General features: G+C 43.6%; 1 protein-coding gene across 6 annotated transcripts in view; it reads right to left on the bottom strand.

Moving 5' to 3' along the window:
* Window positions 1–17,599, bottom strand: part of LOC147027985 (electroneutral sodium bicarbonate exchanger 1-like) — a 215,700-nt gene that overhangs the window by 113,826 nt on the left and 84,275 nt on the right. For all 6 annotated transcript variants that reach the window (XM_085877885.1, XM_085877883.1, XM_085877886.1 and 3 more), the window contains 2 exons: window positions 11,746–11,884; window positions 10,359–10,519 (listed from right to left, as the gene is read on the bottom strand). In XM_085877885.1, coding sequence (XP_085734011.1) covers window positions 10,359–10,519; window positions 11,746–11,801 — 217 coding nt within the window. In that variant the 5' untranslated portion in view covers window positions 11,802–11,884. The remainder of the gene's footprint in view (window positions 1–10,358; window positions 10,520–11,745; window positions 11,885–17,599) is intronic.

Here is a 17,599-nt window from a genome sequence, read left to right as displayed (position 1 = left end):
TTTTAAACTTTTTGAGACATCCTGCTCTGTGACGTTTTTAGACCGATCACTCAATGGTGAAGAATCACTGAACAAATTCTTGGATCCGGATCCAGATTTTCACCAAAATCTAATCATTTTATTTCTTGTCGTACACCCAACCTCCACCAAATGTCGTCCAAATCCGACAACTTTTTGAGATATTCTGTTCACAGACAGACGGGTAACTCTACTGATCGGCAATGAAAGTGCACACCGAATTAAAATTGATATTTATTTCATAAATGAAAAAGGATCAATGTATGCAATCAGGGACAGTCTGACAGAATCTGTAGATATGCAAAAATTATGGATGTGCACGTGACGTCACAAAAACGTCAAACGATGCAGGGGTCTGTACAGTCAACATAGTGAGACCACCTTGAGTGGCGATGCACATTTGAAGTCTACAGGACAGGGATAAACACAGCTGGTGGATCAGAGCTTGTGGTATTGCTATCCAATGGAACTGTAAGGCTGCAGTAAGCTCTGCAACATTGCATGAAGGGTTCATTGAATGATTGCTCCTCAAACCATAACACCTCCAGAATTGTGTCTCTCACTAATGCAGCCCTGAGCAAAAGGGTGTCCTTGCTGATAGTACACATGAAGACATCCATCTAGAAAACTGACGTTGAACCTCGATTCATCAAAAAAAGATGACGTTTGCCCACCATTTCCCAGTCAAGTTACCACCAGCTGCTGCTCATCGTTGTCATGAAAATCAGTGTTGATGCATCAAGATTTGTCCACAGGAAGGTTGACGACACTGCAAACCCCGCGGAGCAAGATGATGTCGTACAGTTTGGTCACTGACAAGTCACCCCCTGTTCCAATCGTGGTTCTGGTCGTTTCTCGTGCTGTCCTGAAGCGGTTGCGGGGGTGACCCACGACGATGCATCGAACTTGTCTTGCTGACTGATGCCCTTATTGTGGCTCTGTATCAGTTCTGTAGCCTAGAAACTCTTGACTGGTGGACGTGAAAGTGTCGAGCAACTTTCTTGACTGATTCCACTATTCAGCATACCGATGGCTTGCCCATCAAAGGGTGAAGGAGCTCCTTGTGAGTCAACAGGCATCCATTTCTAGTGCCCAACTCTGTCTGCGGACATCCTCCTAAAGTTGGGTTAACTTTATATTTATTTTTTTAGGAGGTTGGTGGCAGGATTTGCACTCCGGCCACCGTAAAACACTTCATTCCGCAAAACCCACAAAAGGTAAGGAAATCTGAAAACTCACTCCGTGGGAGTACCTCCTGTGCTATTGCCCTTTGCAGAGCAGCTCACTGGATGACGGGATTGGGGCAACGCCATCGGGACCCCCATTCCTTAATGATGGGAGAAAAACTACGGGGTAAACCTCCAGACAGATTTTGGTGGTGTATGGCGGAGTGGTGCTGAGGTGTCGTCCACCAGACGACGGTCTTCTTGGGTTAACCTGAGGCGGTCCCTTTGGGTGGGTGCCTCGAATGTCTTGTCCCTAAAAGAGGATGATCACCTGTCTCTGTTATCATCTGAGCTCAAGCGTTTGAACCTCAGAGAGTGCTGCAATACTGATGTTCAGAGACCGGAGAGTGGTGAGATCATGGCAGGTGGTTACACCCCCTATTGGTCTGGTCACTCTGATGGATACCATGCCCAAGGAGTTGCTGCAGCTGTGTCCAATAAGCTGACCCCAATGATAATTGAGGCAACACTGGTCAACAAGTGTATTATGAGACCAAGGATTCGTCACTCCTTGTGTGTCGTTTCCCTGGTCTCTGCATATGCTCCGAATGAGGCGAGTGATCTCACCGTGAAGGACGTATTCTATGCCACGCTTGAGTCTGTGGTTGATTAGTGCCCCAGGCGAGATACTCTTCTGGTTTTGGGGGATTTCAATGCATCGATTGGAACTGATAGGGATGGTTATGAGATGTTTCGGTCCCCATGGATCTGGAACTGTGAACCAGAATAGCACCAAGTTCCTTGACTTTGCAAGAAGTCATGGACTTAGGGTGGCTGGTTCATGGTTTCAGCGCCCACAGGCTTATCGCTGGACTTGGTATTCCAACGCTGGTGGTGTGGCAAAGGAGATTGACCATGTGCTTGTTGATGTTTGCTGGTGTATGACCCAGAACTGCAGGGTCTACCTGAGTGCTCAGTTCCTCAATACCGACCACAGGCTTGTTGTCACGACTGAAGTTAAAACTCAAATCTGGGAGAATGGTACCATCCCCACTTATTTCCAGTTGTTACTGAAGTTTGTCAGGGGAGTGTGCTGGCCACAACACTTTACAGTGCTTGTATGGACTGGATTCTGGGGATGATTTCAGAGAGGTCAATGCATCGTTGGGGAATGTTAAGATCTCTGACCTTGATTTTGCAGATGATGCAGTCATCTTTGCGAAGACAATGGATATCCTTTTGGGGGCCCTCAAAGTGCTGAATGAGGAGTTGGAGCCGCTGGGATTACGGGTTTCCTGGGTAAAAACTAAGATCCAGGCCTTCATTGACATCTTGGATGCAGCTATCTTGTCTGTACCTGTTTGCGGCGAGGATGTTGAGGTCGCGGAGAGATTCACTTACCTTGGCAGTGATATTCATGTCTCTGCTGGCTGTGAGCCAGAGGTCAATAGAAACCAGGTCAGGCCTGGGGAGTCATGGATTCACTGGATAATGGGGTGTGGCACTGCCAGTACCTGTGCATTAGGATGAAAGTCCGAGTTTTCAGGTCCTTGGGGCTTCCAGTCTTGCTCTATGAATGTGAGACTTGTACTCTGACCAGGGATCTGAGATGGAGACTTGATTCCTTTGGTATCACGTCTCTTCGGAGAATCCTTGGCTACCGCTGGTCAGACTTTGTGTCCAACGAGTGGTTGCTGAGAGAGAATCAAATGAGATTTGTTATCTGCATAGTCCGTGAGCATTAGCAGCGGCTGTCTGGACATGTGACTCGATACTGATCCTGCTCACCAGATACTCTCAGAAAGGGAGCCTCGTGAGTGGAGGAGGCCAATGGGCTGACCACGTGCCTCGTGGTTGCAGCAGGTTGATCAGCATATCAAGGTGATGAGGATGGGCCAGGCATCTACCTGGGGGATGGCCAGACGGAGGCCCTGGAGTACCGGCGGAAAGTGGATGCATTGCCACGCTGCTCTGGTGCATGCTCCCGTACATGGCCTGACCTGACTGACGGCTTGGTTCCTCTGATCATTCATTCGAGGAATTTTAGTATCAACTAAGGCAACCTGTACTTTTACAGGGTATGGACACAAATGTTGCACATGAAGAATTTTTCTTTTTTAACCACTACTCATCATTTCCAAATTTGCCATGAATGAAGAGAGGTTATATAGAGGTAGCCCAAAAGCAGGATTGGTCCCATATTACTTTGAGGGATAGGCTGGCCGGAGAGAAGGAGAGCATGAGAAAGAATGCCATCCACTGCAACCTGCCACTTGTTTGTGCAGAAGAAATGTAAAAGCCAATCAAGGAAAAGACCCTGGATACAATTAAGAGAGAAGGGTAGTGCGCCAGACAGTTTGAAATAATCATCAAATATCCAGTGAAAGTAGTTTGACGTCTTGTTTGATATTGAGGGCTTACATCTATTGTTGACACTGAAGCACCATCATGTCGAGGGCAGAAGTTAAATAGATGATCAGAGATCAGAGAATCACAGAACACGAGTCTTGAGGTCTTGGATAATGATCAATTTTATTATTTTGTTTCTATGGGGAATGCTGACTGGTCTGTAGTTGAGATGTTCTACTTTGGCACCATTTTTAAAATTTGAAGCAACATTCACAACTTTCCATGATGCAGGCAGGTGGCTCCCAAATCGAGACTTGCAGGAGAGCAGAGGACGGTGAGTCGATGCTGATGTCATGGTGTGTAGTAAGAGTGGAGGAGTCAAGGTTCACAAATAATTTCTCCACCATGGTGGGACCGAAGCCTGCGTGCTGGAGAGTTTTCCGTCAGAGGAGTGCAGGATAGGTACAGGGAGAGAAGATTAAACATCAAGCAATAAAAGTGGCAATCAAAATACCTGCAGGGTTGATGACTGAATAGGGTGTTTTAAGGGCAGCAATGGGTGTGGGCTCCCCCGTCGTTAGTCTATACGGTAGTCTCTATGATCGACATGGCATGGTTCCATGAGAAGTGAAATGACCTTTAATGGTATCAAATTTCATTTTCCACTCAGCAACAATCTCTTCGAAGTCACATTGAATGTGAAGATTTTGAAGAACCTAACATCCTCAAAGGTATCAAAGATGGTCTATAACATTAAAGGCTGATCGTATGACTTGAGATTCCTGAATATTTTTTATCATACCTCTTCTTTAAAGTACTCCAAGGCAACAATGCTTGTATCTTAGCGAGCATTATCTCACCCAAGAGTGAACTTCAGATTAATAGCATCAACAGAACGAGTTGAAGGTCGACATGACCTTTTTAATCACAAAACTTTTTTTTTTATAAATCAGAGGCATGAGAGAACAGGGGGTTTATGAAGCTTCTCCTAGTCCTCTAGGTATACCACCGCTACTTGTACACACTTGTCACATAAATGTGATAGTGCCTCGGGGGGGCACCTGCGTAGAAACTTTTGGAAGGGGTACACGCCCATTTCAGAACATGCACTTGAACATCTTCATTATTCATTAACAAAATATCAATTACATGTTCCTTGAGTGATCAAAGAGATGGAAATTAATGGTGACAAGGACTGTCTGAGGGATGACTTGGACCTTCCCATGCAGGAAAGCTGTGCCCTGAGACTGTTATGTGTACTAGGCCGTCAATTGCATTGTTTTTAATCGCTTCATTTCTCTGACATAAATTTCGTTTTTTAGGGAATTATATTACATTGTTAGCTTATCAGCCTGTAACTGGAAATAAGGGCATGTTAACCTCGTAAATCCACCTGTCAGAGAAGCTGACATTACTCCACAGCCAGCTGCTAACAAAAAGAAGCTTGATCCAAGAAAAGAATCAGATTACCCGCACTGTCTGCTTAACAACTTTGAGACGAGACAAGGAAAGTCAAAAAAGGTTTACTGAACCCATGTGGTTTCGGGTTTCACTTTCACAAACTAGTTTACAAGCTAAATATATGGTGGTGTGTGGAGGTGATGACAGCGCTAGTGCTCGTGTTGAAAAGAAAAGTAGATCACATATTTGCCCCATCGAGACAAAAAGTACAAAAACATTCTGCCTTTTAACTTTCATGTAACTGAATAGTTGCATCAATCAAACATACCATGGCCAAATACAACCATGAACGACTGACTTGCTCTTTCCCAAACCATACCCTGCAGAAAACGTAGTACAGCAGCCATGAAATAAGAACCTGCAGCAGAGCTTAGGGGAGCAAGCAGGAAGTAACACCATATCTGATACGGTGATCAGGGGAAGTTGCAATCATGCTATCGACTGCCTGTGAAAACTATTACTATCCCAGCAATACCCTAACCCCACAAACAGAAATTAAATAAATAAAAGAACACCCGACTAAACATTTCTCACAATTGTTGAGTGCTCGAACAACGACAGGGATTGGTGGGAACAGAAACAAGGTCGAAATTGACCATACTTTGGTAGTACGATGCCGATGACGAGGATGACATGATCGCAAGGGACGACTTGTGTGGTCACGTAAACAAATGTCATGTGATCTCATGACAAAACTGCACAGGGTTATATGAACAGGATGGTAAAATACAAAAAATGTAACTTAAAATTCCAAATTGATCACAGAGGTTCAACAAACAGCTTTTTGTATTTTCTCTGTTTTTTTTCTTTACTGGAGCAAGGCTCAAAGAAGAGCAAGGCAGAACTGATAGTGGGACAAACATCAAGGGAATGAATGAACAGAAGATGGGAGGGAAGAAGGGACGAAAAACTGAAACAAGCAAGTTGGAGAGTTGGGTTAGGAAAGGTTAATGGAGGTAATAAAGATCATCGGACAGAATTGGGGATGACAAGGGAAGGCTGTGCACTGCTTTTTCTTTGAGTCATGAAGGGAAGAGTGAGACAGAACAGACTCTGAAAAGGGGTTCCATAGATGGGAGAAGTGAGGAATAAAAGAGTTGAGGCATGCAGTCAGCCTGGATTTTGGAAGTTTAACCAGGAGGGGTTTACTGGAACAACGCGTGCAACCTGGAGTAGATCGGGAGGGACAGAGGGCTGCGAGAGCAGACAGAGCAATATTGCAGAATCGACACTGGAAAACAGAGAGGACGCGGAACTGCCTGTGATATCATCACGGAAGATTCCAGTAAATGAGAGCTTTCAATTTCACAGAATGTAGGTGGGGGGGCGGGGGGGGGGTAGAGACAAAGACAGACAGACAGAGGAGGAGACAGACAGAGGAGGAGACAGACAGAGGAGGAGACAGACAGAGGAGGAGACAGACAGAGGAGGAGACAGACAGAGGAGGAGACAGACAGAGGAGGAGACAGACAGAGGAGGAGACAGACAGAGGAGGAGACAGACAGAGGAGGAGACAGACAGAGGAGGAGACAGACAGAGGAGGAGACAGACAGAGGAGGAGACAGACAGAGGAGGAGACAGACAGAGGAGGAGACAGACAGAGGAGGAGACAGACAGAGGAGGAGACAGACAGAGGAGGAGACAGAGGAGGAGACAGACAGAGGAGGAGACAGACAGAGACAGAGATAGAGACCGAGACAGAGACGAGACAGAGAGACAGAGACGAGACAGAGAGACAGAGACGAGACAGAGAGACAGAGACGAGACAGAGAGACAGAGACGAGACAGAGAGACAGAGACGAGACAGAGAGACAGAGACGAGACAGAGAGACAGAAACAAAGACAGACAGAGTGAGAGAGAGAGAGAGAGAGAGAGAGAGAGAGAGAGAGAGAGAGAGAGAGAGAGAGAGAGAGAGAGAGAGAGACAGTGATAGAGACAGAGAGAGGCAGAGGGAGACACAGAGGCAGAGACAGAGGGAGAGGGAGAGGGAAAGTGATGCTGGGGTGACAGCACATAGCAGAGAGCAGTACTCCATTGAGCTATGGATAAAAGCCTTGCAGATGGAGTTGCTCAGGTTTTCCAAGGAAAGCTGCGAATCCATGGAGGATGTCCAGTCTACAAGCTTAGGAGTCCAGCTTTGCTCTGTGGTCAGCCCAATAATGGTCATGGCTGATTGTGAGGCCTAGAAGTTCAAAAGACAACCTCCTCGAATGGATTACCAAGGAAACAAGGTTGGTTTCTTTGATGATCTTTCGGAGCGAAGGAATGAGACTGAAATTTTCCACAATTGAAAGACATGTTCCATTTATCATCGCAGTGTCAAATCTTCCAGATCAGCGGAGAGATGTAGCTGCTGTCTGCCCCGCAGAAGGATGACATACTGTATGGCAAAATATGGAGTTCCCTGAAAAAAAGAGGTTTTTTTTTTGAGAGCATCAGAGAGGTCATTTATATAGATGAGGAAGAAGAGTGGGATTAAACCACGGCATTCGAGAACTCCAGCCTCCATTGGTAAAGGGGAGGATAGGGTTCCATTGATGGCAACAAGTTGATTGTGTGAGTGCAAGAAGTCAGAAATGTAGGAATGAAGGTGGCCTTGAATGTCAGAGAAAAAGAGCTTCACAAGCAGACCAGTAAGTAAATAAATAAATAAATATTACTATGTTCATGTTGACGGACTTGAGCATACCTCGACAAGATATCTTGTGTCCACTCACGAGGTTACAGAAATGTGTCATTTGTTTGTTCAGTGTTTAAAAAAATTTTATTGATTAGTTTGCCCCAAAATATAATGAGCTAACTTGCAGTTCACGGTTATATTACAAACTCTGCACAATCAGACCAAGCATTGCTGGCATTTCCTGCACGATAATGCTCGTCGTGTGATGATTCTGTTACACTGTTAACTTCTCAGCATGCCACTGGAAACAATGACACATTAACCTCGTAAATCCACCCATCAGAGAAGCTGACATTACTCCTATCCACAAGCCATCTGCTAACAAAAAAAAAGAATCTTGATCCAAGAAAAGAATCCGATTACCCGCACCTGTCTGCTTACACAACTTTGAGAAGAGAAAAGGAAAGTCAGAACGGTTTACTGAACGCATGCGGTTTAACGTTTCACTTTCACAGTAGTTTATAAGCTAAATGTATGAGGGTGTGTGCAGGTGATGACAGCCCCATTGCTATTGTTGAAAATAAAATTACATCCCATCTTTACCCCATCGAGAGAAAAAGTACGATAACATTCTGCCTTTTTAAATTTCACATTATTGAATATATGGTTACGTTTGTCGAGGGGGTGGGTGGGTAAGACATTACCTTATAACAAATAGAAATGTATAGAGTAGTATGTTCTGTGTACGAGTAGTTAGCACATCTTGATGCAATTAAGTAGGGAAACGTAGTTTAAAAATTGTCTGTTTAAATGTGCACTATATGGAGGGTGGTGCTTTGTTATAAATAGTTAGGGTTTAAGGAAAGGAATCATACGTATAAACCTCTTGTATGTCCCACCGGCTGAGGTGCCGAGGTGAGGCCTAAGCAAAGAGAGAAGGGCAGAGCTTGGATCACCTCAAAAGAAAGGTGGAGATTTTCACAGCTTCCTGAAGCGGGGAGTTTTCGTTGCCCTGAAGTTTTGGGGTCGCTCGCAGGAGCACGCGAGAGCCAGGAGAGGTGGGGTCTTCTCTGAGGAAAATTGGTTTTGTGCGAAGCAAGAGAGTAAGGAGAGGAGAGATTGTGCCAAAAAGAGGAGGAAGAGGAGGAGGAGGAGGAGGAGGAGGAGGAGGAGATCGTGTAGAGGGAAACGGTTGCTCTGTCCGTGGTGCCTGCCTGCCTCCTCGTGTTCCTGTCCTTGCCCTGTGCCTGTTTGATCGTCCATGGTTCCTACTCGTGTGTCTTCGTCCCCCTGCCCGTGTGTTTCATCGCCTGTGCATCTCCAGCCTGTGGACCTGCTCCCTCCTTGGTCAAAACCAGCAGAGCTAAACTGACCCTTTACTTCATATTATTCTGCTCTTCAATGATCCTTGTGTTCTGGTATGTGGACCTTCTTCTTCATCTCCCACCACCCTCCCCCCCCCCCCAGTTAGACCCAACGGTTCCACCCATGGGTATAAAGCCTGTGATTGGCCGTGGGGCAAGAAGAGGGAACCAGGAAGTTGATGCAGAGGAGGAGAGGGTGGCTATTTTGGAGTTTCCATCTGCAGTGTAGTTCTCGGAAGGTTGTGTTTGGTCGAACCCTTCCTACTGTTGGGGCCTGCCTGGGGCCGACTGGGAGACCTGGGCAGTGGCCTCTCTGATCAGTCTCTTCTTTGCTTGGTCATCCAGCTGCCCTCTCCATATGTTGGCTTGGTGTGCTGCAGGCCGTAACACTTGACATCTGTATTTGTTTAACACTCCTCGAGGGGAAGACAAGTTTCACCAAAACACCAACAAAACAGAAAAACTGGATCAGTCATTTGGAGAAGAGCTGCAAAAGTGAGTGGAAAGATACAGGTAAAAAAAAACAAATCGGGCAAACAACCCAGAGGATGGACGATTATGGAATTGTTGTATAACCTGAATAATGGATCAACATGCAGAATTTAAAAGATTTTAAAAAATTTTAAAAACCACAATATGGGATTGATTGTTGTAAATAACCAATCCAAGAACTTGCCGAGTTATAGCTGAAAGTTTTTCATATGTATATACAAGTTCCCTCCTAAATAGGTCACTTAGACAAATATACAACCACGACAAATTGCATTGGTTCATAATGTTGTGGCAGAAGCAGAGGGAGGACAAAGACAGAGGGCATAGGATACAAATATAAATGACTTTTAAATTGATAAATTTGGCAGGAAAATACAAGTAATGCATTAATTTGTGGAGATGTGGAAATCTTTTAATACGTTTTTAAATTCTCGTTTTCGTCAAGTTTAGTTTGAGTACAAGGCGGATGTGGATGGCCTTTGTTATTTTGAGATGATTTCTCGTTATCACCACCACCACCACCACCACCACCAGCACCAATGGTAGATAGACTCAGAAAAAACATCGAGCTGACATTCATACAAAATAAGATATGGAATGGGAAAAGCAAGGAGTTGAATGAACAACATCAAGGAATTAATATTTTTCAAGTTCACAGCGCAAGGGACGAACACAGATCAGAGTGCTTATCCTTGACCGATACCACTTATCCTCAACACGTGTACACAGCAAGAGTGAAAGCCTCATTAGTCTGAGCACCATTCCACCATTGGAGTTTTGGACCATCAAACTCCGTCTCCCAAAGTAACCTACGCATCCACTCAATGTTATGGGAATCATACGTACACACACGAATCATACGCGTCCACACACAAACGCACTCTCACCTGCGATCTCCTCCAACGAGTTTGCCTTCATGTCAAGCATGACGGTGCCATTCATGATACAGCTGCGAAGCTCAAAAAGGCTGTGGAGTGACAGCGTTGCAACATACGGCTTGCTCCAACGATCCCCTCCATCCTCCACATCCTCCTCAAACTTCAGCCAGCTGCGTTCCAAAGTAAGCCGTGGGGGGAGGCAAATGGGTGAGCAATTGGATGTCAGTTTTTGGCGACCAGGAACACATGACAGCAGCTTCTGGAAACTCATCACGCACGTTTGTTTCATCCGCACTGAAGGAACAAGCAACGTATTTTGAAGCAAAATTATCCAATTAACACTTGTGCCTGTTAATGGTTTGGAGAAGCAAGGCATCAATTAGAAATTCGCTAACAGTGTAAATACAACTGCAAATCTTTAATAATGCAAGGTCCACAGTAAAGCTACGCTCTATTTTGAAAGTGCAGCATCGAATGTTAACAGATTGGGAAAATACTTTCAAAATGCCCCACAGCCTGGCCTGTGTTGTGTCACTTCTGTCCAACTGCATAAACAAGGTGAGAAGCTGAACGGGGACAAGCGAGCATCAAGCCACAGGGTGCGGATGGCTCTATTAGCACAAATGTGTTTTCACTTAGCAAGACTTATAATAAAACCCATCAGTGACAATAAAACATTACCAACACTCTACACATTTAATCAACACAAGGACCAAAAGCAAATGTGGGACAAAATCTTTAGCCCTCATTTTGAATCGTACTTATAAAATATTAAAAACAAAACAATCTTGGTGTTATCTTAATATCGTTTTCACTCCTTGAACTTCACGAGTTTATTCACCATCCTCATGTGTAACAGAATTCCAAGCTCTCCCTTCACCAATCACATCCGCTCCCTCCATGAGCAAGAGGATTCGTTTTCAGAATTGGCATCATTTCACACCCGCAATACCTCCTCCCTCCGGCAGAGGGTCAATGGTTAAGCCACCTGCACTATTCCACATGTCCAGGGGATAATTGCAAGTTATCTCCCTACACTCGGGTTGGGGGTGATGGAGGGGGGGGGGCAAGATGTATTCAATGTCCATGACTGGACCCTCGGTATCCCAAGCTCAAATGCAAAATTTGGTGGAGGTCAGCCAAGATGTTTTCCATTCTATAAGGAACAGGTGTACAGATGCACATAGCCTTACTTTATCTTGTAGGATAGGATACGATAGGATAGAATAGGATAGGACACAATTTATCGACTTTGTAGCAGAAACATCAATCAGTAAAAATGGAAAAAACCGGGCATCATAGCATTCTTTCCAATTAGCGAATATATCCCACTCCTGAGACCATTTCCTTAATGCCGTTATAAAATGCGACGTCACAATTGATCAGCTTTACATACCGTGCCGTCTCCTTCCAGTCACTGTCCTCACCCTCGCGAATGCATAGTTCATCCATTTCCGTGAAGAGGTCATGGGGAACATGCTCTTCATCATCATCCTCCGTTCCCAAGAGGAACTTCACGCGCTGCGATGGTGTGTCTACGGTAAATACAGCTTCAGCCCATTAGCGTCAAAGATATGTGATTTTGGTGAAAATTAATCAAATAGTAATTGTAATAATCTATACCAATTTGTGAAAAGGAGTGATCATGAAGGCAAACAGAACAAAGAAGTTTGCCTCGAGCGCGATGATCAGTCGTACAATATTTCAACGGTGATATGATTTGAACAGCAGCAAGGTGCTTTTGGTCACACTGTGCATCATCCATCCACATAGGCATGGTTTGATCCATTTTGCAATGCAGTCACTTTGTGCGATGGTTAGTTGGCAAGGATATGGAATCACCATGTCCTACTTTAGTGCATGCCTGCTGGCAGATTTGCTTGTGATGGAGATAGGAGTGGGGGTGGGGCTTGGTGTGGGAATGAGGGGGGGAGCTGTCATGCAAAAAGACACTCGTGAGTGACTATTGCCTGCGCAATGAAGGAGGCTGACGAGTTGGTTTGGCACATAGCCCGATCCACACAACAGATCCATTGAAACTCACCCCCATTAGAGTGGTGTGCTTCCCGAGTACTCTGATGACAATTTCACCAGATGCAGATGGTCTTTTGTTCCACCCTTCTGTTTTTTTGTTTTTTTTGGTTGTCATTTGAAGTCATTTAAATTGTATCCATTTCATCTCTGCTCAGATAATTTGATATTTTTCCTTTAATGGAAAGAGCTCAATAATCTTTGTTTGAGAAGCTTTCTTCTGTTGGTATATTTGCCCAATTTTTCCCTTGTTTAAAAATATATATATATATAATTATATATATAAATATTATATTATATATTATATTATATTATATTGTATTACGAGTTCCTTTACAAAGAAGTTCAACACAGGAGGAAGAGATGAGGCTCATCAAGCCTGAGCAATTGTTGCCAATCTATAGTTCTTTGTCCATGCTCTATCTTTTCTAAATTCTGAGTCGCAAATAAGGAAGCAGCACGTACCATTTTTAAAGTCTTTGGTACGACTCGACTGGGGTTCGAACCACCAACCTCCCAAACTCAAAACGCACACTCAATTATGACGGTGCAACTGTAAATACATTTGTATTAAAAAAAAAATCAATCCGCTACTTTTATATTAAGTGCTTTTTATATATAGCTTTTGCTACAGAGGACGATATTGCTTCGAGTCATGGATGTGTCACCGAAATGATGAGAGGAAGAGTCTAAAAAGGATTTTTGCACAACCGCTCCCCCCACCCCTCCCCTTCAGATGCAAAACAGTTAATACGTCAACTCAAAGTACCAAAGGATGGCATAAAATGTTGTACAAATAAACTACATCCGATAATCCAAAATTATATTAGAACTTCTGTTTAGAACAAAAATAATAATAATAATAATAATAATAATAATAATAATAATGCAAAGCTTTGTGCTAATGATCAAATGGGTTTCACCAACACAAAGCAGGCCGATAATTGGAAAACATCTGTTCACATTAACACAACGAGCAAGGTCACATGAGCACTTCGGTCAGGGCTTAATCCATACCCAAATCAAAATGGAGAAGGCAGGGAGGTGTTGAGACTTAATGGAATACATTACATACAGTTGCCTGCAGTGCTTGCCAAAACATATCGCCATCAAGCTGCGCATTACCATCTGCCGCTTCACTCCGCAACTTGCTGGCAGCTATAAATCAGGCTGCGATGGTATCAGCCGTGTACGGGTTTTGGTCTTAACAGCTGAAAACCGCCTCAAGACACTCCGAATAATGGCATTGCATGAACCCTCAACAAACCATCTTGCACGACCCGAAGCTACGCATCTTTTTTCTTGGCTCACACAAAAAAAAAAAAAAAAGATTCACCAACGGGGAAAAATGAGTTTCATCACAATAATCACATTTCAAACTTGAACGATGAGGCTTTGACTGCTCAGGAGTTGTCGTATTAAAAAATATATATAAATATATAACTGTGAAAGCAGTCAAAGAACGAGAACAGCACTCAGTAGGGAGCATACCTCCGCCAGGCTGAACAGTTTACGTTTCGTGTTCCACCGACAGGCCGGATCTGCAGAGACCTTAACAAAAATCCAAAATGGCTCCTTCTCGTCAACTACCCAAATCATCCACCAAGTTTTGTCACAATCTATCCACAACTTTTTGAAATAACATGCTAGATATCGTTTTGGCAACATCTCTCGATGGTGAGGAATCACTTAAATAAATAAATAAATAAATAAATAATTCTCGCATCTGGATCCGATCTTCACCACATTCGAATCAATTAGTCCTCATCACGCACTCAACCTGTCCACCATGCTTTGTCCGAATCCATCCATAACTTGAGATATTCTCATCGTGACAAACAGGGGTGAAAACATTACCTCCATACACTTTCGGTGGTGGATGTAATGGACGAGATCAAGAAGAACATCAGAAGAAAATAAATAAATAAATAAAGTGCAAAGATCACGGAATTAAAATGAAAGCCTCCAATAACCGACAACGCTGCCGTCGTGTTCAAGGTCACATTGCAGGCTCGCACCAGCAACAAGCACATGTCACAAAAAAACCATGGTACGGTGATCGTCCTGTCAATGTCGCGCGTGCCTTCGATTCATTAATGTAATCGGATGAGAGAAAAACGTTCCAAGGATTCAGACCGTCAAACTCGGCACACAAACAAGAATTGTAATACCAATAACCTCTTGCACGTTACATCCAGGTAATATCAAAAATGATTGCTCTTGTTGCGCCGTCTGTATCTGATGCTTCCCGATGCAACACGACAAGGGCAATTGCAAAATTTGAAAGCCTACCAGTTCGACAAATTAGAGACTTTGCTGTGATCCAACACTGTGCAAACACAAAACCGAAATACTAACCCACACCTGGGAAGCAATGGAGTAATTTTTTTGTTGACAATCTTTTAGAATATAGTCCACAATTTACCCTGACAACACTGAAAGCGAACAAGCATACAAATACTGCCAGGAGCAGAGAGTTCGACACTTTAAGCATTTAATTTCCAAATATGTGTCGCTTTCAAGAAGGCTTACATGCTGAGCCTGAACTGCATGTAACCATGGACCACCCCTGTGAAATCGATCTGTGAAATGAAACGAGATGGTCAAACAAAGCTCAGAATTAAACGAACATGCAGGAGAAGCACGCATCAAACTGAGGTCACCTGCAAGGATGGCGATTAAATGCATTTATTGTTTGCAAAAAACAAACATGATAAGGGTGGGTACTTCCTTGGCATATTTGAATCAGACATGACTGCCACTCATAAGTGCACTCACAAGCTGAGTGATCCTCGATCAAATGGCCCAACCCAGCTAACATGCTAAAGTTGGGTTAGAGTTGGCTCAACGAAACGCTGCTCATTGGTTGAATGTTGGCCACTGTGCAAACTCTTACGCCACATGCATGGCATTGGACAGACGGTAAATGGACGTCGTTTTACCAACGCAGCGATCATTCCAACCTTCGCCAACGTTGGGCCAATGTCGGTGTACTAGCTGGGAAATGACAGGTGCATTGTGGGAAGGTCCCATTGTGACAACTCATAAATTTGGTCTCAACATCATAAATATTATCAAAACGGTCAACACATAATTCATCACCAGTTCAGCATTGTTGCAATTTGTCGGCCTCCAATTTACAAAAACAAATACACTGTCTTGAAGCCCGTCACAATGGCGAACGTTGCACGGGAGAAAGACTGCAAGGAAATAAAAGGGGAAATAAAAGGGGAAATAAAGGGGAAACATAATTTTGGAAATGCGATGAAGATATGTAAAAGGCACACAACATGGGGGGACACCTTGTCCCCATTGACCAATATTTGCAATCCACGAGCAATTTCAACTTCATGTATTGGGTCTCTATTGTCACGATACTGGTCCAAAAGATGTAAACACTTTGGGAAAGATACCGTGGAACCGCAAATTTTCAATGCAAGTACAGATGCTGATAGGATAACTAGATCGGCATCTACAATTGCTCTTCTTTTGCTGTCAAAATGTGAAAGTGACGGCATAAACAAAATTTGCTTCCGTCAAAATTAGACAAAGGCAAGTATGTTATCAAGCAAGCTATAATGTTGGTTTCGCTTCCAGTTATGGTGGTGTGTCGTTTGGGGAGCACCGACGATAGAGATGAAATGTAGGAACATTAAGCATACATCAAATAAAACTATAAGATATTGCTGATCAAACAAAAAAAAAATATTGATAGCTTTTCATTAATCTGTTTGGCATTCCCGTTGGATCACCAAACTTATGATGCCGAGATCTCGGGTTTAAACCACATATACCGAGTTATTTGAGCAATGTCGCTTGATGACTGAAATGCAGGCCAATGAAAACTGAAATCTCCTAATGTGCTTTTCCTGCTTGTGATATACATTATACACACAAATTCCTCCCAGGAGGTCGTACAGAGGTCAGGCACTTACCTTTGAGCTGTCGAGAATAGAAATCGAGACTCCACCAAACCATGAGCTGTGAGATCTGTGCTTCACAAGTGGAGAATTGCATCACAGAGTGCACTGTCCCTCAGATGGACGTTGAGCTGGAGACCCACCATCTTGCATTAGTTGGTGGACATCAAAAATCCCAGCGTCCTTGCAGTTGGACGTTTGTAAAGAGTTGACAAGTTATTCGTCGCACCGTGAGAAAATTACAAATTCCTGCCCCATCCAGTTCCAATCAAACATCGGGTCAGCTGGTTCTCGAAAGATTTGCGCTGATCTACCTCCTGCGGCTTGATCCCTCAAGAAGATGGGATGACTTGGGGCCATTAGATAAGTCGCGGTAGTCATCGTAGTTATTTACAAACTCCTCCATAGCCTTTAGACACTGTTTATATCATGTGCAGGAAAAGGACATTAGGCATGAAAATGATAAAGGAACCCATTCAGAACTCAAAATGCAGACATATTTTCACATACTTTTAAATGGCTTTCAGGACCTCTTCCTCAATTTGTACTCAAATGGTTCTCTTTAGGTCTTCCGCGTAAATTACAACGCAAGTTAATCTGGAAGGAAATTCGTTTCTTTCTTCATTTTTTTCTTACCGTATTGCACACCTTCAAAAGACATCTTCAAATTAATTTCCAACAGATGCAACATAGTTGTGGATATCAGGTGACTGGGTTTAAATCAATAAATGCTCAGACAAGATAAGAATGTGTCATAAAATCAGATTGGAAAAACGATTCCAGAAACTTGTCAACAAGCAAATGATGTCAATTTATTGAGTTCAAATTTAAATTGCACAAAATAGTTTCCATTCAAACAGAAATTACCGAAATCATCAGAGAATAACTGGCTCACAGGGTCAATGGAAGAGATCATCTGCTGTGGACCAATTTCTTCTCCTTCGTTCACGAACCCAGCATTAGGTCAGACGAGGATGCCCCACCAACATAATTTTGGAAATGCGATGAAGATATGTAAAAGGCACGCAACATGGGGAAAAAAAAGAAAGACTACAAGACAGCATTCTTAACCTCAAAAAGTCAATATTTAGGGAAGACAGGTTGGCTTATTTGATGCTCCCATCTTAATACTTAGCTCAGGATGGTGGGATGGAGAGTTCAAATATTCTTGCTTTCCACGGTGGATAGCATACCTCATGAACATCCTGTCGATTTCATCCATTGCTCCACCTGTCCAGTGACGCAGATCTGCATGAGCCTTCACCAGAAAGACGACTTCTTCGTGACGCATCAAATCTT

This window comes from Eptatretus burgeri, chromosome 4, assembly GCF_056783735.1.
Source record: "Eptatretus burgeri isolate ZD-2024b chromosome 4, Ebu_testis_v1, whole genome shotgun sequence".
Classification (NCBI taxonomy): domain Eukaryota; kingdom Metazoa; phylum Chordata; class Myxini; order Myxiniformes; family Myxinidae; genus Eptatretus; species Eptatretus burgeri.
The sequence above is the reverse complement of the archived record's forward strand: the minus strand, read 5'-3'. Positions and strand labels throughout refer to the sequence as shown.